Genomic DNA, 21307 nt, shown 5'->3' on the forward strand with positions numbered 1-21307 from the left:
GCTCTTCTGGAACCCTTCTAGTTTTCCTGTATATTTATCAGTAAATATGTCTTCAATTTTGAATATTTTGCCATGCTAGGGATGGTAACAATGCACAAGTATTGACTCAAAATGTTCTGTGTGCATTTTATTCTTAATCTGTTAGATTATCTTCTCTTTCAAGAAAAACAATCCAGTGTTTATTGCTGGAATCTGTTTTTAAACAAATTCTTGCATGCTTGGTATGGAAACAATGGTTAACATTTCATGAAGCTGCTATAGTAGAGGAACTTGGCAAATCATGTGATGAATACTAATACAAAACAGCTGAAGCATAAACTGTAAAGAAGTTAGGAACATGTGCACTGGCAACTCATTTCAGTTTTATCTAGCAGACTGGTTAAATTTGATCTGTGCCTTTTCTTCTCCCTTCTTAGGGAAAGTTTGGAAAATTTAAGAGATACGTTGCTCACAGTACCCATGTAACAAATGTCCGTTGGACCTATGACGACAGTTTGTTGGTCACTGTTGGAGGAGCAGACACCTCTTTAATGCTGTGGACTTACGAAGTGGAAGGACATCGGGATAGCAGGCAGTGTGACAGTGAAGAGTCTGATCTAGATTCTGAAGAAGATGGAGGTCAGTAATAATTTGTAAAACTAGCTGGATTATGCTATCTCAAGAAGACTTTATTAATGCAAAACTGCTAATTTAGAACTAATCAAGTTTTATATATGATTTTTATAATCTTAAATAGTGAAGACACTTCAGAAACATTAAGTAAAATTTCTTTATGGGGAAAGGACTGATAAACTGTTGTGAAGAAAGTTATAATGAAGTGTTTGACTTACTGCTTTGAGTCAGAGTATATGAAAAGACTCTTGACATCTTTTAAATGAAAAAATATTAAGTGCCAATTATAGATAACTTCCAAAAATCTATATAGAAAAATACACTCATCACAGTTTGAATTAGGGCACTAATTCTAATGGAATTATGTTGAAATCTGTATAATGAGAGATCATAGTTACCTTGATGTTATAGCATCTGTTTCCATAACACGAACGCATAGTGGACTGAGGTGGGCTGATGTTCATATATGGAACAAGCTATTGCAAGATCATAATATCAATAGTTATAAAGTGTTAATTACATTTCATAGAACTAACTTCCATTGTTTTTGCCATACTTAATGTTTTCCTTTCCATGTTATAATTCCAAGCTTCCAAACTTGTTCTCTGCTCCCAAGTGCAATTTTTTCTCCTTGTCAATTCCTTAGTCTTCAAGCATTTTTAAAGTATCACTGCTACTCTTTCAATAGTTCTGTGAAATAAATTAACTTCACTTTTCACTAAAATCTGCTAAATGACCAAAGAGATACTTTAAATATTAGAGGCTGTCCTGGTTTCAGCTGGGATAGAGTTAATTGTCTTCCTAGTAGCTGGTATAGTGCTATGTTTTTGAGCTAGGTATGAGAAGAATGTTGATAACACTGATGTTTTCAGTTGTTGCCAAGTAATGTTTAGTCTAAAGTCAAGGATTTTTCAGCTTCTCATGCCCAGCCAGCGAGAAGGCTGGAGGGGCATAAGTTGGGAGGGGACACAGCCAGGACAGCTGACCCAAAGTGGCCAACGGGGTATTCCATACCATGTGATGTCACGTCTAGTATATAAACTGTGGGGAGTGGGAGTGGGGGGATTGTTGCTCCCGGACTAACTGGGTGTCGATTGGCGGGTGGCGAGCAATTGCATTGTGCACCATTTGTATATTCTAATCCTTTTATTATTACTGTTGTCATTTTATTAGTGTTATCATTATCATTATTAGTTTCTTCTTTTCTGTTCTATTAAACTGTTCTTATCTCAACCCACGAGTTTTACTTCTTTTCCCGATTTTCTCGCCCATCCCACTGGGTAGGGGGGGAAGTGAGTGAGTGGCTGCATGGTGCTTAGCTGCTGGCTGGGTTAAACCACGACAGAGGCATGTTAAATATTCTTTAGAGAAGAATTTTTTTGCACTTTCTGCTTAAAAATATTGAAGACTACATCCACAGAGTAATTTTAATGGCCTACAGGGAGACTTGGTCAACTTTAGCTTTCTGAATCAAAAACTGCAGTTGTCAGAGTTTTTGTTCGGCTTCTGCCTGTGACCTGTTAGCACATACTTGCCCAATAACGTTCCCTAGGCTCTGGTACTTTACACAGAACCCTCTTAAGCTATGTGTTCAAAAATACTCTAAAAGAAAGAGACATCTGTTAAGCTTTACAAGAAAAGACATTGACATCTTTTTCCACAAAAGTTTCTCTTCATCAGATCCTTTTAATTTCAGTTAGAGTTAAGAACTATTCATAAAGTTGGCATTAGTAGCCTTGATCTTTGGGGGCGGGGGGGGGGGGATGGAGGTAAGTAACAACTCTGTCACTATTTAGCTTTTTTGCCATGTTTACTATAGTAAACATCATCTTGGTGTGCCTGACTGTCCCTAAGCATTGTGTAGGAACCCTATGCAGACCTCTGGATTCCACCCTAATGGATGGATCCTGAAATTGAGAACAACCTGGTGCTGTCTTCCAGAACTTAACAGCAGGTGTCATGTAGCAAGGTCCTTTGTTAGTGACCCTGAGTTAAGGCCAAGCAGAAATGGGCTAGCTTTGAATGTCCCTTGAATCTTTGTTAATCATTTTTTCCACAAAGATATTATAGAGAATTTTTTTTCTTAGAATGCCTTTTATTAACAGTGTTCATGATTTCCAGCTATTTTCTTTCTGTTGTGTATTTATGTTACTAATTATACATGGTATAATTGTTCTTGTAGTCCAGTTGAAACCTGCAAAAATTATGATTTAATTTTTTTTTCTGCTATCTTATTTTGTTTTGATACTGTTCAATCTGATTTTGTTAGGTTATGACAGTGATGTGACAAGGGAAAATGAAATTAATTACACCATTAAAGCCTTATCAACAAACATTAGACCAATGTTTGGAATTAAGCCTCATCTGCAACAAAAGGAGCCAACCTTAGATGAAAGGTAATTGCTAAATTAAAATTCTAGCCAAGAAAGCAATCTGAAAAGATGATTAATAGTAAAACATAATTATATTGGAATATATATAACTTTAAAAGGGTATGTATAAAAAGAGTGGAAATACTTCTTAAAAAAAAAAATAAATTCAGAAAAGTCTTGCCTAAGTACTAGTCTGTATCTTTTTCAGAGAGCACAAAAGACTACAAATGATGTATGTATGTTATGTTTGGGGATTTTCTTGAGACAATTATTTGCTGATGTTTGATAATATGTTCTTTTTGAAACTTAAATACCAAGTGGTATCTAGTGATGGCGTTATAGGCATGAACCTCTGCAATTGTTTTATTGAAAGACAGCTCTCAATTTTTTTTTTTTCCCAACAAACTAATCTGACTAATTCAGCTGTAATTGCTCACTGCATTGTTTCTGTGTCCCTATAACTTCTACCTTTCTTTGAAAAATTCTGTCCACAGTGGTTCTGCAGTTTCTATTAATGAGTCTTGGAAAACGAAGTTGATTGCTTCACAGTGTTACTTGTATTGCTTAGTTTGCTTTCGTATGCCTTAGAAGAGAAGGGGGTGGGGAGCAGAGTAGAATAAGACCAGCCAGTAAAGTAGATGTGAAATAAGAAAAAGAATTTATAACCAGTAGAGCATAATCTGTTGTAGAATCTGCAGCTGAGCACAGGACCCTGCAAGTTGTTGTTTGTTGCCAGCAAAATAGATGCGGACAGTGTATGTGAGGGAAAAGGAAAGAAGGAATCCTAATACGATACAGTGGCAGTTGAGGAACACTAGTATTAAAGAGAGGGAAAGGAGGAAAACAACATGGTATAATTAGGTGTAAGGATATACAGAAATAGCAGATTGGAAACTTCCTGCAAGAATGTGAGGAGTTCTGTTATGATGCATATGCTTCTTTCAGCAGTGAAGCTGACAGATCTGTGATGCTCTTGTTGAGTAATGCAACGTGACGTTTGTGGGAGTTTTGGTGTCGTCTTCTGTTTTTAAGTTGTGTTGTTGAAGGAGAGAATGGATGCCTGCATATAAAGCTGTAGCTGCCTGTCTTGCATTTAAAATGAGAAATGGTCTTTATGTTTATTAATTAGATGTATTTGTTGTGGAAATGAAAAAGAAATAATGTGCATGGTATCAACATTTTGGATTTATATTTACTCTTGTTAATGAAAGCTGTGATTAAAGAATTTTTTTTTTTTTCCTTAATGAAATTGTAAACCTCTTGTATTTCTTTGAATAATTGTTTCTGGAAGCTGAGTGAGTTGTGTTTTTCAGTTTCAAATAAAACATTAAAGAAAATTAATTTTGTAGTAAGGTAACAAGGTTCTGATTCAGAATGCATGAAAGTTCATGAAAAAATTCCATTGCCTGTATTGTTTAAAAGTTTGGGGCCCTAACACTTCAAAGTAAAGTTTTTGTGAAGAATAAAACCAAAATATGGTTACTGTATGCATTTTAACTTCTGTTCTGCTGAAGTTAATATTGTGTAAGCTTGGTAAATGTTTTAGTAAGACTACTTCCATAGATACTAATTTTTATTTTCTTTTTATTTCCCTTTCCTTTTGCTTCCTATGAAGGCAGGGGGTAGTGAGGTAAGTTCATTTACACAGAGTCCAGGATCAACTGCATTTTAATAACTTAAGCTGCTTGGGAAAGGAGTTGTAATTTGAAATAGAAGTGAAGGCTTTAACTCTTTACTATTAAATAGTAGCTTGTTAATGGGTAGAAAAGGGATAAGGGACAAAGAATAAGCCCAGTTCTCAGAGCAGGCATGAGTGAGTACTAAATAGAGTATTTGGGAAGAGGTGATCAAATCTCATCCTCTTTTCCTCAATACTTTGGAGTGGCTAAAGGAACAGCTTGGCTTAAGTAGCTATAGTCAGAGAACTTGCTGGACTTCTGTAAGACTATATCACAGTGTTGGTGTAGATGTCCAACATGGAATAAAAAGTGCAGGGAGCATGTTGTAGAGATGCCAGAAGTGGCTATGCAAGCAGTATCACTATGTCTGCACCACTGTGTTGGAAATAATAAAGCTTCAGGGACGAGAGGAGCATTATTGACTTGACTGCAGCATTTTGGCAATGCACCTATACTACTTAAGGACCTGAGCTGCTAGGTCCACATAGCATTCATATGACATGCAGAGTCACTAGCTTAGGTGCCAGCATTAGGTAATGAGGTTTTGCACATACTCTATGTAGAATATATGCATACACAAAAATACGCTCTTGCATTTGTAGCACAACAAATCCTTAGGCTGTAGGCCACCCTTCAAACTTGTAGACTGAGCTGCCAGGACACTTGGAGCCACACTGGTTAAGAAAGGAGAACCCCTCTCGTACCTGCCTGGACCCTGTTTCCACAGTGAAATCACATCCCCGTGGTGACAGATGATAGAATTGTGTTAATCTCTTTGTATCCTTCTGCAGACAACACTGTCTTCATCTGAATTTTAGGTGATACCACTAGCAACCTTTATCAAATTAATTCTGTTTTTAGGCTTTAAAAAAATGTGTTACCTGTAAAGTCAGTGTTTCTGTATAAGTTATACAGAGCATGTGTAACTTATATAGAATTTTCTTCTGTGTTTGTTCATCTACAGGGTATTTGGGTATACTGCTGTGGTGGGTTGACCCTGGCTGGATGCCAGGTGCCCACCAAAGCTGCTCTGTCACTCCCCTCCTCAGCTGGACAGGGGGGAGAAAATATGATGAAAGGCTCATGGGTCAAGATAAGGACAGGGAGAGATCACTCAGCAATTACTGTCAGAGGCAAAACAGACTCAACTTGGGGAAAATTAATTCAACTTATTACCAATCAGATCAGAGTAGGGTTAAGAGAAATAAAAACTAAATCTTAAAACACCTTCCCCCCGCCTGTCCCTTCTTCCTGGGCTTAACTTTACTCCCGAGTTCTTTACCTCCTCCCCCCAGCAGCAGAGCGGGATGGGGAATGGGGGTTGCAGTCAGTTCATCACATGTTGTCTCTGCTGCTCCTTCCTCCTCAGGGGCAGGACTCCTCACACTCTTCCCCTGCTCCAGCGTGGGGTCCCTCCCACGGGAGACAGTTCTCCACAAACTTCGCCAATGTGAGTCCTTCCCACAGCCTGCAGTTCTTCACAAACTGCTCCAATGTGGGTCCCTTCCATGGGGTGCAGTCGTTCAGGCACAGACTGCTCCAGTGTGGGTCCCCCGTGGGGTCACAAGTCCTGCCAGCAAACCTGCTCCAGTACGGGCTCCTCTCTCCACAGGTCCGCAGGTCCTGCCAGGAGCCTGCTCCAGCATGGGCTTCCCACGGGGTCACAGCCTCCTTCGGGCACTCACCTGCTCTCGTGTGGGGTCCTCCACGGGCTGCAGGTGGATATCTGCTCCACCGTGGACCTCCATGGGCTGCAGGGGGACAGCCTGCCTGACCATGGTCTTTCCCCACGGACTGCAGGGGAATCTCTGCTCCGGTGCCTGGAGCACCTCCTCCCCCTCCTTCTTCACTGACCTTGGTGTCTGCAGGGTTGTTCCTCTCACGTGTTCTCACTCCTCTCTTTGGCTGCAGTTGCACAGTATTTTTCCTCCTTCTTAAATCTGTTATCCCAGAGGCGCTACCACTGTCGCTGGTGGGCTTGGCCTTGGCCAGCAGCAGGTCTGTCTTGGAGCCGGCTGGCACTGGCTCTATTGGGCATCGGGGAAGCTTCTAGCAGCTTCTCAAAGAAGCCACCCCTGCTACCAAAACCTTGCCATGCAAACCCAATACAGCTGCTCAGAGTGTGGTTAGTACATCTGTGGCATTCCATGTTATGCGTAGGCTTATTATATTTACTGCCAAACATCAGAAGAGATACGCTTCTTGTAGTAACATTTTATTGGATGCCTTGTATTCTTGGGATCACAGGTACACACCAGTGTAGAATGTGCGTCTGAGAATGTCTTTCACGTAATTTTGACTTTGCTTTTAAAGGAGATTCCTTATCAGAAAGTATCTGAACCTCTTTTACTATTGAGTGTAGGAGGAGTTTAATTCTCTGTGGGAGAAGATGGAGATAAATACTACCAGATAATTGAATTCTAAGGCTATGTATAAAGACTTTAAAGACCATACCAAAATATAGTTACTACTTAAGATTATTGTACCTGACAGCTGAAGTGGAATTCATAAACCCTAACTGAGTAGTGAAGTTCCCTCTATATAGAAGGAATATGATTTTTAGTATCCAGAGTATTAAATGAGGTAGGCAATAGGAGAACACTAAAGGAAGAAGCATACCTGACATCTCATCTGTTTCCTACTTCTGTCTCACAAAAGCAAATCTGTGAAGCTAAGAGTTGTAGTCCGGGACCGTGGCCTGGATTTAGAGTCAGAAATTACTCAGCTGGGTACCAAAAATTTATTTACTAAAATGATTTTGATTGAAATATTATTAAAAAGGTTAAGTTGATCTCACCTTTTATGTTGTAAGTAGTAGGATGACATAGAAAATCAGAGTTTTAGGCCATTAGTCTATCAAAAATTCAAATAGACATCAACAGGTGGGTCAAAACAGTGTCACTCCTTTTTGCTAAAGCTCTGCAGAAAGGAGTGAAAGAATCCCTGGGGTCAGAAGGGGAGAATAAGCAAAAGAGGCTGCAAAACACTGCAGTCTGATGGGTAGATAACTTCTCTGTGAAGTATGGAACATCAGAGTCTGCTTTTGGTGTAGCATAATAATTTTCTTCCAGTGACCCTTAATTCAAAATGTAAATGCAATTCGCAGAACATGAATTGGAACAAAGAATTATTTTTGCTCTCCAACAGAGGTGGTGTCCTGTTCTTAATTTTATAGTTTTGCTCATAAATTATATTTTTTCCTTGCAATAGCAGATTGTAAAAAAAATTTTGTTTTCCCCTTGAGCACAGTTTTACTAGGAGCAGTGGACATTTCTATGTTGTGATCGTTTTTGTGGCTAATGCATTAACTTGAGATATGAGTTGCATCAACTTGTAGTTCTAGGCAGTACTGCCCTTATTTTTTCCTTCAGGACAAACATGATTTTCCCCAGCTTCTCTGGGATGTTTTTTTTTTCTTTTGAACAATCTTATCTAAGCAATTCAGTATTTGAAAGAAAATAAAGAGAGGTATTCTTTGAAAATAAGAGATGCTAGTGCTATAAAAGTTGATATGCTGAATAGAAATATGTCGCCTCAAATTTCAGGCACTTTTTAAAAAAAACATATGGATGCTAGAACTCAAGATTTCATTCAGATTCAATCGGTTTAAGGTCTGCTTGCAGTGTAGTTTAAGGCCACCTCTGCTAATGATATTCTGTTCTCTAGTAGTAAAATTACCATAATATATTATTTACATGGGAATTCTTATTTTAACTTCTGTTGAAAACAAAGTGGCATTGGCTGTGAGGCAGCGCTTATGTCTTTGATTTTAATTATTTATAATTTCTGAATAATAATATTAAAATATAGTATTTTTATGTAAAAAGATGTCTACTGTGTGTCTAATGTGGTTGTGTAATAGCTTTATGGATATTCAGCTGCACAAAATAAATTGGAAAACTGTTTCTATCCTTTACTGAAAGTTCTTTCTTAGTATGTTTTTGTGCAAGGTAAATTGCTCAGAAGAAAAATCCATCATGGATGATTAATTTTGAAAACACTTCTGGCTCAGCTACTCCCTGAACTGCATATCACTGGAGGTTTGGGGGAAGAATTCGTAGAATATCACTCCATTCTTATTCTGTTCTTATACTCCCTGAAGCATTTGCTATTTGTCACTGTCAAAGGACGATGCTGTGATTAATGTACCTTACGTAAGAATGGCTGTACAAGGACATCTCAAAACTAAACCACCAGAAATTCTGGTTTAATTTTTCACCATAAATTTACCATACTAAAGATTTGTAAGCAACTAAGACCTCTGATAAAGTTTGTGTCTCATAGTCATCACTATCCTGTTTTCTTAATACATACCATTACTCAGTCCATGTGCTGAGATCTCTTGTATAGGAAGATCCCAGTGTTTGATATCTTTTGAAAATTCTTTAGGTGCTCTGCATCTACTCCCAGATGCAATTCAAAACCAGGCATTGTGACAAAATTGCTTCCAAATTTGTTTTTTTTTCTTGAGGATTTTTTATGTGTGTGGACGGACATATGCAAAAATACATAATGTATTTTAGATCCTTGTGTATTTATAATGGAAAAAGAACTAACAAACTATTTACAAACTAGTCCTTTACTGATCCAGAAGTGAGCAATTTTTTTTACCTGATACAGACAGTAAATAAACCTCACCTTGTAATTGCCACTGAAAGAGAAATGCAGAGATTTTACACAAACATCTTCTGTATGTTTTGGATAAATGAACAGAATGCAATTACATTTTTTTGCTTGCTGGTTTAGTGACTGTGATATGAATATAAATAGCACAAATTCCAAAGTTCTTTTTGTAAAAAAAAATGGCTTTATCCTCTCCTTTTGCTCTGTCAACTTGTGTGATTTGGGAGAGGGGAGAAGCCAGGAATCAAAATGAGAAATTATAGCAAGGAAGTTTCTATTAGCAGCTTCTTCCCTCTCTGTTCACCCTATTTGCAGAATGTTAGATTACAGGAAAGATTAAATTTTAAGTTAAAAAAAATTTTTTTTTAACAGTTTTAGAAAGAAAGCAGGGCTTTCTGAAGCTAACCTTTCTGTGAATCAGTTTCTGCACATTGGAATGTACATTAGTGTGGGGCATTAACCTTGAGATTGAAACCCCTGAAATTTCTGGAGATTTTCTTCACAAGCAAGAATTTCATTATTATTAGTTACTAATATTAGTGTGTTTCTGAGCACTAGCAATAGACTAGAACAACATTATGGAAAGGAACGGTCTCCCTTTACCAGTTTGAGGCAATTTTTTCCTTCCAAAGCTGAGCTAAAACTCATGTCTTTGAGGAAATCAAAAAGCCAGTTACCCAAGGTATCAAGGCTTACCAAATAATCTCCAGTCTTGAATGCAAGGAAGAAAACCTGTTCGTTTTGCAACTAAAATAATCGGATGTGACCAGGAGAGAAATGTCTAGAGGAGCAATTGCATGGCCCAGTGATGAGGGTTGGAAGATTTGTTACTTGGGTTATGATCTGTGTAGACTGACTTTATCAAAAGAACCTAAGTTATTTGAACAACATGCATTTATTGAAGACCTCAAGGATAGCTGAAACACAGGCATATTGCTGGATAAGTTGAATACACCTCCATGTAATATTTCAGTGATGAAGAAAGTCAGCACAAAAGCCTCTTATGAAATCTGCCTTGTACCAGTTAGGCATCTGATCATATCTCCATATATGTAAATATTTGCCAGGTAATAATTAGATATGTCACATGTGGTCCATGTGGAAAATCTTGTTCCATACTTAAATCATAAGACTGAGAAAGCAGAATTGGAGATTAAAGAATTGAAACTGCCAAATGAAAGCTAAAAATTTTCCACTGACGACGTGAACATTTGGTTCAGTGGACTCAGGAAAATTGTAAGAGCAAACTGTGCTTCATTCTTGGAGAATTTCCCCTCTATAGCGCTCATTCTGAAAAATATCTGAAAGTATTTGAATTCTGTAGTCCTTGAAGAATTGCATGTTATTGACCGTAAAACCTGTTCAAGATACATTTGAATTTTATTGGGAGAAAAGTTTTAACTGTCTCCTGCATGAAGAAATATTGCATCAGTCTTGCATTGCAGAATAAAGTTGGAATTAATTAGAAGAGATTCAGTAAAACAGATTATTTTCATTGGTGGGAAAAAAGAATCCATTTCTAAGTTGCTATCAGTTTTCTTAATTTTCTGGTAAGTTTTACCTAACAGATGAGAGAAAAATAATTTTTGCTTCACCTGTAAGTGAAAAAGACTGATAACTAGTATCTTCCTTGCTGCACTGGAATTGCTTGGTAGTTCTTAAAAGCAAATCGAAACAAAGGAAGTGTACCTGCTAATCGGACTAATGAAAAGTGCCCATGCATAGTACAAATATTAGGAAATAATCTGTACATGCCCATATATTCTGATGCTTAATAATGATTTTTTGCTAGTCAAAGTATAGGAGTATGCATCATACGTGACTGAGAAAACCCATCCAGTGCAACAAATTTGTGAGGCAGATGCTGAAATATCTTCAGTCAACAAAACTGAACTAAATAATCATCAAAAACCAGTATATTTCAGCAGTCCTCAGTACTCCACACATTTTGACTAGCTGAGATAGTTGTATTTTAGTATAATTGAATGTATTTTTATGAGTGAACTTGAACATCTGTCTTTAATAGTGAGTTGGCTGTTCTATCTATCAGCTCATTTTGGGAAGTGTAAACCTGCACAACCTTTCTTTGAGTAATTCAGGTGTTGTGTTTGTCAACTCTTTGAACACTTGATATACTCCAGAGGTTTTTGTGTCTGTTTCTGCTTTCTTTCCTGTTTACAGTAGGAATCATTCCTAAGAATTATATTCTCATACCAACACATGTTCATAGTTCCCATTTAAGTGAATGGGGAGTTTTCTGTACAAAGAAGAGATTTACATAACTCATGAAGTTGTGAATAATCCCCTTGAAAAAGAAGTATACAAACCAGAAAGTCAATAATAATTATTTCTATAATTCACTGACACCTAGCTTTCAGCCAAACTTGTAAAAGTAATCCTTTTCTTTTTCCCACCTGCTGCTGAAAAGAGGTTCCAGGTAATGCTTTTGTTTTGCTATCTAGTCCATATTTTACTGTCATCTCCCATTTTCCTTAAAAAGCCATCTGTCATGTTGTGTGCTATACCATGCACCTATCACTCTTCAGAATATTACTGTATTACAAATTTTAAATTTATATGTGTTCATTATAGTTCTGTTCCATACAATAAGCTAGATATTTATTTACCTACCAATATAAAATTAACCACATGGACCATTAAACTTGCCTATGTTTTACAAATAGTATTTTTCAATAGTATTTATTAAAATACAGAGGTTAGCACTCTCTCCAGTCCCTAGTGCACAGCTATCCACCTCAAAAGTGGATTGTTTTACATTTGATGGGACAGTCTCACCTGACGTGTCAAGTTGTATATATGTTGCTAAATTATTTAAGTGTTAGATTACCTATATCCACATTAGTGTGTACAAAATGACACTTACTACTCATAGGACACATGAAAATTATTATGACTAGTAGTTGTCGTAAGCAGTATTTAAGAACTACCAGGTTTCACTATCTTCTAATGGAAATCAGACCTCTAGAAGTTTCACAGGTGACTCTGAAAATCTTACCAAGAGTAAATGGAAAGAACTCCTCCTTATTTTAAAATTAATTCTCTACTTGATGCTTGCCAACACCTTTTGGGGAGGGCAGTGAAAATCACTTCATGCTGAAGGCTACTGCAAAATCAATTGCTAAGTTCTCTGCAAGTCCCCCAAAGTACGAGGTGCAGCTACAGTGACCCTCACAGGAAGGGACTTTTTCTTTTGTACCAACAGCTGTAATTTGCTCTATGAAATCATGCCCAAAAACCCACTTGGATTTTTAAAACAGAAATAAATGTTGTAATTGACATTGTCATAAGTTACCATGGAACTCAAAGAATTGATGGCAGTTTATATTGACCACGGAAGACCATCCCTTGTTCTGTAAATAACTTAGAAACTCAGTATCAATAATAAAAATAGGGAGTGAAATATAACAACATTATACAAGACAACATGGGTAGCAGTATCAATAATACTGAAACTATGTCTGAAACCATGAAAAAGAAATTTCTTTGTTTCACAGACTACTTCAAAATGCTTGTATTCCTTTTTTATGGTCTCTTAACAAGAAATATTAAAATATACTGATTCTATTTTCATGTTGAAAATAAAGTGCCAATATTAAGGTATTTATTTCCCCTATGATAGATGGCTGGAACTTTCCTTCCACATGTTCAAACTGACCCCATCCATATGTGTATTCACCCCAAAATTATTCATGCTCTCCTTCCCATCTTTTGCACACAGTTTTTGAGCATGCAGCCAGTTACATGTGGGTATATGACCACTGTGTGTTGTATATGCCATTAGTCACTTTCCTGTACATTAAATAGTAAATGAAAAATATCTTCAGCTTTCGCACCGTTAAAAAAAGCACTTGGAAAATGTGTTCTGGTGTCCTTCAACTTTCCTGCTTTTAAATGCACGGGTTGTCATCTTGAAACTTAATTGGGAAAAAAATACATACGTGCTTGTAATTTGCGTTCCAGTTCCACTGCTCTGAATCAATATAGCCTTTCATAGATGGGTACTTGTATAAATTGTTTAGGTTCACCTGTGAGATAATATAGCTGAGTATAAATTGTCAAGTCAAGTTTTACTGACCAATGGACATTCACTTTATTCTTTTGTATGATAATGTACAAATGTAAATGTACTTCAATGATTGGCTAAGGATGGATATCAACCTATATTTGTACCTGTTTGTCTGTACAGCCTTTAAGTATAGATGGTCTTTTCAAGCAGCTGTATAATGTGAGATTGTTTTACCTCTTCTCCCATTCTGTCACGAGGGATTAGCAGACAGTAGATGTTATAAAAATGCCACATTCTAGATCCAAGGAGCAGACAAATCTTCACTTCCAGTCAGTTTAGTTCCAGTACCATTGAGCCTGTGCAAGAACTATGTCCTTTCAGTTTTTACTGCTTTCGGGAAACTTCAGATATGGTCTCCTGCTTTATTCAGTTTTTCTGTCTTTTTGTCTCTAACTCACTTTTCCCTCCATCTTTCAGTGACATAAATGAAATGGGGGGGGTGGGGGGGCATAGAAATGAGGCTTAAGTGCTCTGTGTCAAATGTGGGGGTGACAAGTGGAAGAAGGGCTCTTTATGCTATGTTCTATCAATTTCTAGAGCAATAGTAATAAGACTGCTGGATTGTCCATCACAAATCAGAAATTAGAAAGATAACGTATTTGGAAACATTTTGGAGTGAGCAGGAGATTTTATAGCTGCTGCATAGGATGAGAGAAGAGGTAACGTGCCAGTGGAGAACTAGTGAACATTGATACCATTTATTATAGGTTCCTCATTTTCCCCCTTCTCTGATTCTTTGGGAAACTAATGGTTAGGACCAACAGAATCACTGTTATACAATCTGCCAATTTTCAGCACTTCAGCTTTGTTCTTGATTTTCATTTTTAAAAAGAGAAAGGTACATGTTGTGTTTGCTTAATTTAAAAATGGATTTAAAGTCAACATTATGTAAGTGGTTTTTAAGGAACTACTTTTGTATAAGTGTTTCTAAGGAACTTCTTGCATTTGTAAGTGTGCTCCTAGTTATCTAATAAATGAGCAGCAATTATGGAGGTAGCAAAGGAATTAAGGAATTTTAATTATAATTCAAAGTAATAAACTGTAGGTGGGGAAAAAGATTGGTTAGCAGTGCTTAATATCATTAACCTGTTACACAAATCAGGTATTAGATATATTTCAATAACTATAATTCTTACCCATAAAATACCAGGATATGTATAATCATAGGTATATACAATTCATTTAACTCGTTAACCCTGTTCATTCTTCAAAGACTTTTGATTGCACAGGCAGAGAACTGGTTATTATTTTGCCATTTAACTTCAGAGATCGTAAGCACTAGAATTTGTTCAGTTTTAAGCAGTACTTACATTCATATGCAAAAAAAACCCCAAACCCACTCCAAAACCCAAACAAAGCTTTATTTGTTAATATTTTGGGAGGCCAGTGTGACCATTTCAAAAAAGATATTAGGGAAAAAAGTTCTTTACAAAAAAAGAGGGAATCTTAGTGTAAATTTACCTCAGAAGTTTGATGAGGCTGTCTGATTCCCGCCCCCCCCCCACCCCAGCAAATTTGAATTGGACCTGGCCTGCATTAGTTTCTCTCTGTCTCTTCATTTACTTGAATGAATAAGGGCAAGTTTTTATTCTCTGTATCACTGAAGTGCTTTCAGAAAGCCCATTCCCCATGCAGAATCTGTACCTTCTGATTTTTGTTCATGCGTTTCAGTAGTTTTACTTGATCCAATTTGAGTAGCACACAGTGATAAGAAGGTTTCTGTGGTACTGGGAGATCCCTGTTACCTCTTGATTGGTGTATTTGTAACTGAAAGTGCTCAGGTACTGTGAAGGTGGGGAACAAATATGGTGAAAGATTTTTTTCCTCTGCAAAAGTTTAGATGATCTCTCTCCATATGTATTTAATATGGTAAACGTTGTGACCTATTGGGAGTGTTTTCTGTTGATAATTTAGAAACTTCTAAATAGAAGTGTAGTTTCTTTGGTTTTTCAAATTAAAAAGTGAGAATTTTAATCATCCTTAGTGATACTATTGTTGTAATATGACATCATCCTCTAGATGAGAGGATGCTAGGAGTCAGTGGTGATAGGACAAAGAGAAGAAAAGACCTGGAAAATAGATGGAGGGGCTAGGAATTTCACATCAAGTATAAGATCTGGAAAGAGCTGGTTGAGACAGTAGTGATTCGAGAGTGGTCATGAAATTGGATGTTGGGATTGCTGACAGAAATGGGATGTATTCCTTGCTTCCTGTACTGGCCAACATGCTTGTATAGATGATGAGGGCAGCCCAGACCATGCTTGGTTTGCTTTTCGTTCTCTTTTCCAAAAGTTAGGAGAATACTTTTTCACCTTCACACACTAAGGGACAGGATGCTGTAGCTGTGAGCTAGGTCGAGGCTGTATCTGAAAAGCAAATTCAAATGCTTTGCTTTTCTGTCTCAAAATGTATGTGAATTCCTTCTAACTGGAAACCTCAGAGAGGAAAAAAAGATCTGTAACTGAGGACCTTTGAGAATGAGGTCTGGGGGTACATTCCCACCAGCTATATTTCGAGCAGGAGTAAAAGAATGTATTTAAATGCTGCTATCTTTTAATATTTGTCTCTGAGTGAAAAGACCTTTAGTGCATGTACACATTGGACTCCTTTACCAACCTGCATTGCTATATATGGTAGATGTCCCCAGATTTTGCCTTTACTGACAGTTTATTAGAAGTCTGTTTTCCAAGAGTAAGAATCTTGGAGTAGCAAAAACCAAGTGTTAGACTACCATTCTTTGTGAAGTTATAAAAATCTTCCTCCAAACTTCCATTAGTGTTCTCTGTTTTAATTTCCACTTATTTATCAATGAATATGAAATATGAGCCTTAGTTATTTTCCTTCATGCCTTGACTTTTCTTTTTAACTTTAAATTATTATTTTGTACTTTGCTCTGATAACAATTTGTTTAATGCAGCCCGTATTCCCTCCCTGCAAAAAGACTTACTATGTTAACTGTCAAATGTAAAGTAACAATATTTCTGTTTGGATCTGGATTTGGGTTTTCTATTGTAAAGGTTTTACATTTCATAAAATCTAGATTTATGGTGCTGAATTAAGTATTTCGAGTACCTCCCTCTGGCCCTATCTAACACAATAGCGAGTTTTACTAAACTTTATCATGTTTGGGTGATCCAGGCATCCGTCAGACTTCTTTACCAGACAGAAATTTTTCACCTGTTTTTCTTTTGTAATTTTTTTTTTCCATAGGTACTTCACAGGCTTCTAAGCGTAGAGGAAGTAACTGAAGTGTCTCAGAACACAGTTTATAGTTGCCCTGTAATTTGCATTATAATATGTACACATTTTTCGATTGGTGTTACGGCATCAAATTATACTAAAATTAGGCAGGGAAAATTGAGGAATAAAGCTCAGAAAATGGTATTGTATTTTAATAACTGAAAAAATACTTTTCAAATGTAGTTCAAAATATACACTGTACAAACAAATCATAGTCTATTGTTCTTAGAAAAGACAGAGTGATTTGTATCAAAGTCATCATTCAAGAGCAGAGATGGAATTAAAAGTACTTCATACTAAAAAGGGAATATGAAAGAGAACTGACCTGTTGCTTTGTGTGGTATTAGTTTGCCACACTGCCTACTGGATTAAATCATCTGGATTTGATTTAATTGTTACATAGAATTTATTTTTAAATAAGCTGTTCCTCTTAAGGGTCAAACTTACAGGTTTCTTTTCATGGCCACATGTGCTGTATATATAGAGTCAATAACAAATGCTCCTGCAAATTACTAGAAATAACTGCATGATTTTGATAAATAGGACTTATTTGTTTGTATGTTTCTTTGTATATGAACAGTTGAACATAATCTGAAAGATATGTTACAGATGTTTATCAAATATATCTAATTGAGATTTCTTAATTAAATCTACACTATTCAGAACAGTGGAACATAAGTTATGGCTGATACTCATGCATTTGCATGGTGATGGTTACATCCAACTAAGCACTGATCATTAACTTGTTTCTGTTGATATAAGAGCAAATGCGCAAATGTAGCTGGAGTTCTCTACAAACTATTACAAAAATAGGAAAAGCTAGGGCCTACTGAAGCCATGTGGGAACAGGAATGACTCTCTTAAGTATTTAAATTAATCAGGTAAGCCTTTAAAGTTTATCCAATAAAAATTGCTACAGAGAAGATTGAAGTACCTTAAGAATATAGCATGAAAAAGCTAAGAATATTATATCAGTGGTCATACATTGTAAAACAAGCTTTTGCATTAACCTCATGGATTGTTGAAGAATTGTCAGAAAACCTAGCATGTTAAACAAAGGTGTGGGGTTTTTTTCCTTTGACAGAGGTATTTTTTAAAAGATTAATATAAATATCAGTTAAGTAGGATAGGGCTATAAGTTTTCCATATGCAGTAGCAGGTTGGAAGGTACTGTGTTAGTATGGAATGGGTGACGGACAGCCTTCTCTTATTCACAGTTCTTTATTTCAGACCACCAGTTAGTAGGGCATTGCCACAGCCGGAGAAACTTCAGACAAATAATGTTGGGAAAAAAAAGAGACCTATAGAGGTAAGAAAAACATTGATCACTTCCTCTTCCTCTCCTTTTAGGATTTTTTTTTTGCCAGAAGTCGACACATTTGTGGACACACTAAATGATTGTTTCATTTTAAATGTATTAAAGATGGAAATATTGAATAGTGAATAAACAGCAAAAAAAGTGTGAGAGAACTTTTTTTGTCAATCTAAAAAAGCCTGATATTACTTTTTCTTGCAAATGAAATGGAGCACAACTTAATTCTTAGTAACAATAAAATTTTTAAATGCACTGCATAGAAAGAAGTATGTCCTGTTTAGATAATTGGATTGTTAATGGGTTTATTATTGCTAATAAAACTAAGCATCTTTTACTGCAAAGTTTTTTTAAATTTATTTTAAAACTTCATTTAAAATTCATCATTGTTAACATTTTTAAAAATAAAATAATTTTTTAAAAATCTATTAATGATGCCTTTAGCTCAGGCTTTTTTTTGGTTTTTTTTTTTTTTTTTTTTTTCCATTATGTGGCCAATGCAAATAAATTACTCAATCTGAAGTGGAAATTTCATCTCACCTTCAGAAATGCAGTTCTTCGTATCAACTGAAATATTTTCTACAACATGAACAAAAATAATTGGTGTAGCATAATAAACAGCCTTTTGCCATCAGTGTTCTTGAAGTTTTAGGCTATAATTCAGCTTTCTTAATTGCCAGCTGGAATTAAATTGTGGACCAGTGTTTGTCATTCTTTGTTTCTTAGTATCTTCTGCATCAAAAGAGCTGTGTTCTTCTTGGCTCACTGTAATTTATTTATTTATACGAATGAGTATGAGTATCTCTTTCTGTGTATATACACGTGTGTGTATGCACATATAAATATTCTACAGCATCCACCAAACAGAGATCATAGGATGATATGACTGTGTACGACAAGAATGAGCAGCAATGTAAGCTGACAGGGAAGGCAGGATCTCAGTTTCTGTTGGTTTGAGACATCGTTAAACTCTTTTTCCTTTACTGCATAAGAACATATTTGAAAAATAAAATCCTGGAAAACATTTTAAAGTTCATAATCGCTATAAGGTTTTGAGTATCTAATAGATGTAAATATCTTTTTAGGACCTAATTTTGGAGCTGGTATTCGGCTACCGAGGCAAGGACTGCAGAAACAATGTGCACTATTTGAATGATGGTGCTGATGTAATATATCATACTGCATCTGTTGGGATCTTGTATAATGTGGCAACAGGTAGGAGAAAACCCACTTGAGGAAAAATGTTTCTTCACACACATGGAGTTACAGTTTATGAAGTTACTGGTATGCTTTAAATCTTATACTAGTATATGGAAAAATTATTATCTGTTGCTGAAAATTCATTCTGTAGAGATGATTCATAATAGCTGCATAAGCAAACTAAATATATTGAAATGTTTCTGGTGACTGAATTTTGAAGGAAGTAAAGATTTGATTATTTTGGTATTAGCTTTCTGAAATTTGCTTGTTAAAATGATCACAGAAACTAAAACAACTGAACAATGAGGTCGTAGTTTAAAGTTTCTTCTAAGACTAAGTTAATTATTTTTCATTTGGTTTACTTTTCAGTCCTCCATATCACATACATTCATTCCCAATAATCAATTTAGTTTAAATAACTTAGACCTTTTAAAGAGTAACACAATGCCATTCGTTTCTGTGATATTTAAGCAACTTGATGTAGAAAACTTGAGGGAATAGTTTGGAGTTATTGGGTGCTATTTGTTAAAATAGAGAAAAAAATTAGGAGTTTCTGTTTCCTGGTTTTAAGCTCCAAACTGCAACATCACCATAATGCTGTTTTCTAACAAATATTACAAAATTTTCAAACATTAACCATGTCTATGTGTGTATAAATGTTTTAATTAAAGTGGGACTTTTTTTTTTTTTTTTTTTTTAGGCTCTCAGTCTTTTTACCAGGAACACAATGATGATATTTTGTGCCTCACTGTAAATCAGCACCCCAAGTTTACCAACATAGTGGCAACTGGCCAAGTAGGTATGTTTGTATTTTTGTAAAAAGAAATTAACATAAAAGCATGCAATTAGGGCTTTGTGAGTTCATGATAAATCACAAAAATACTTGATTATGCTATCTCCGTTTGTATGAGTGTTACTCAGTTACCTGTCCTCTTTATATGTTTCTTTGAGTGTAATTTAATAAAGTTGAACAAAAAAACATTGAGGCATGGAAGAAGATTAAGCTTATCTTTCATTTGGAGTGTTATCAAAAATATTTTTTTAGAAATCTTAAGCCCCATGAAATTAGTCTGGTTTTATTTAACTATCAGCCTTGTTAGGCTTTCCAAAGAGTCATAGCCCTTCCAAAGAAGCTTAATTGAGCTATCCTTCATTTCTATATGGACTAAACCCAGAATTCTTAAAATAGATGTCACTTCATGTAGGTTTTATCTCATCAGGCAGATTTATAATACCTACCTGGTGTTTTGATAATACATAGTTGTAATATTCTAGGCAGAACCAAAACCCTAATGGTGTTTCCCTACAGATAAATTTAGATTTAAGGGGAAAATATATGTTTCATAGTAACACTAAAATTGGATCTATGAACTAACCAGGTTAATTAAAAAAAAAGAAAAGAAAAAACCCACTGTGCATCTGCATAGCTGAACTAATACTGCTGTTTCTAAATTTTGCAGAAGAGTATAATTTTTGTAGTCCTACAGCCCAATTGCAGTTTTCATACCTTTGATTGTTTCTCAGCAGATTCAAAACCACATTGTTTTCCTTAGTGCATAGAATAAAAAACCCCTTTGTTTATTTTAGCCAGAATAGCTTTTTTTTCCCTGTAGGTTTGTTTTAGAACTTTCATCTAAATATGGTCAGTTTGTCAGAGTTTATTACCTGCTTCCCTCCGTCTTTTGGATTTTTAGGTGCGTGTCTCATTAAAATTGACTCATGGATAGTAGTAAGTGCTTGGCTAAAATAGCTTCATTTCTTGGTGGGCTTCTTGCCTCACATCAATTTAAAGAAATCATTAATAGAAATTATTTAAATGAAAAAACTTACCAGCAGATTTTTGCCTATGCTTTGATTGCAAAGAACATTTGCAGGGATTTCAGACCTTTTATTGTCTTTAGGAATTTGCTTTTTCAGTGTATTTCTTAATCTGTCCCTGATTGCCTTTCCATATGATAGAATATACGGGAAGAATATAGGCATAATCTGAAAATTTGTTCTTTGCATGGATTTTCTTCAGTGTTTGTCTTACTGAAGAAGAAACACAAGACCCTTAGTGCTATTTTATTTCAGTATCGTTTATACATGACCTAGCAGTAGAACAATTTTAACTGTTTTGTGATGTGGATAAGGCATACAAATCAGGAGCAGATGACACTTAAAAATTAAACTACAAAACATG

General features: G+C 35.9%; 1 protein-coding gene across 12 annotated transcripts in view; it reads left to right on the forward strand.

The window, feature by feature from the left end:
• The window catches only part of EML5 (EMAP like 5), a 120516-nt gene that overhangs the window by 74612 nt on the left and 24597 nt on the right, over positions 1-21307 (forward strand). For 3 of the 12 annotated variants that reach the window (XM_030030146.1, XM_030030153.1, XM_030030172.1), the window contains exons 26-32: positions 417-618; positions 2882-3008; positions 4600-4614; positions 11715-11723; positions 17844-17922; positions 19011-19140; positions 19826-19924. In XM_030030146.1, the coding sequence (XP_029886006.1) occupies positions 417-618; positions 2882-3008; positions 4600-4614; positions 11715-11723; positions 17844-17922; positions 19011-19140; positions 19826-19924 (661 nt within the window). Of the gene's footprint in view, positions 1-416; positions 619-2881; positions 3009-4599; positions 4615-11714; positions 11724-17830; positions 17923-19010; positions 19141-19825; positions 19925-21307 lie in introns of those variants that run through there. The other 9 variants (XM_041127661.1, XM_041127662.1, XM_030030182.1 and 6 more) reach the window with 7 other exon arrangements.

The sequence above is a fragment of the Aquila chrysaetos genome, chromosome 2, assembly GCF_900496995.4.
Source record: "Aquila chrysaetos chrysaetos chromosome 2, bAquChr1.4, whole genome shotgun sequence".
NCBI lineage: Eukaryota > Metazoa > Chordata > Aves > Accipitriformes > Accipitridae > Aquila > Aquila chrysaetos.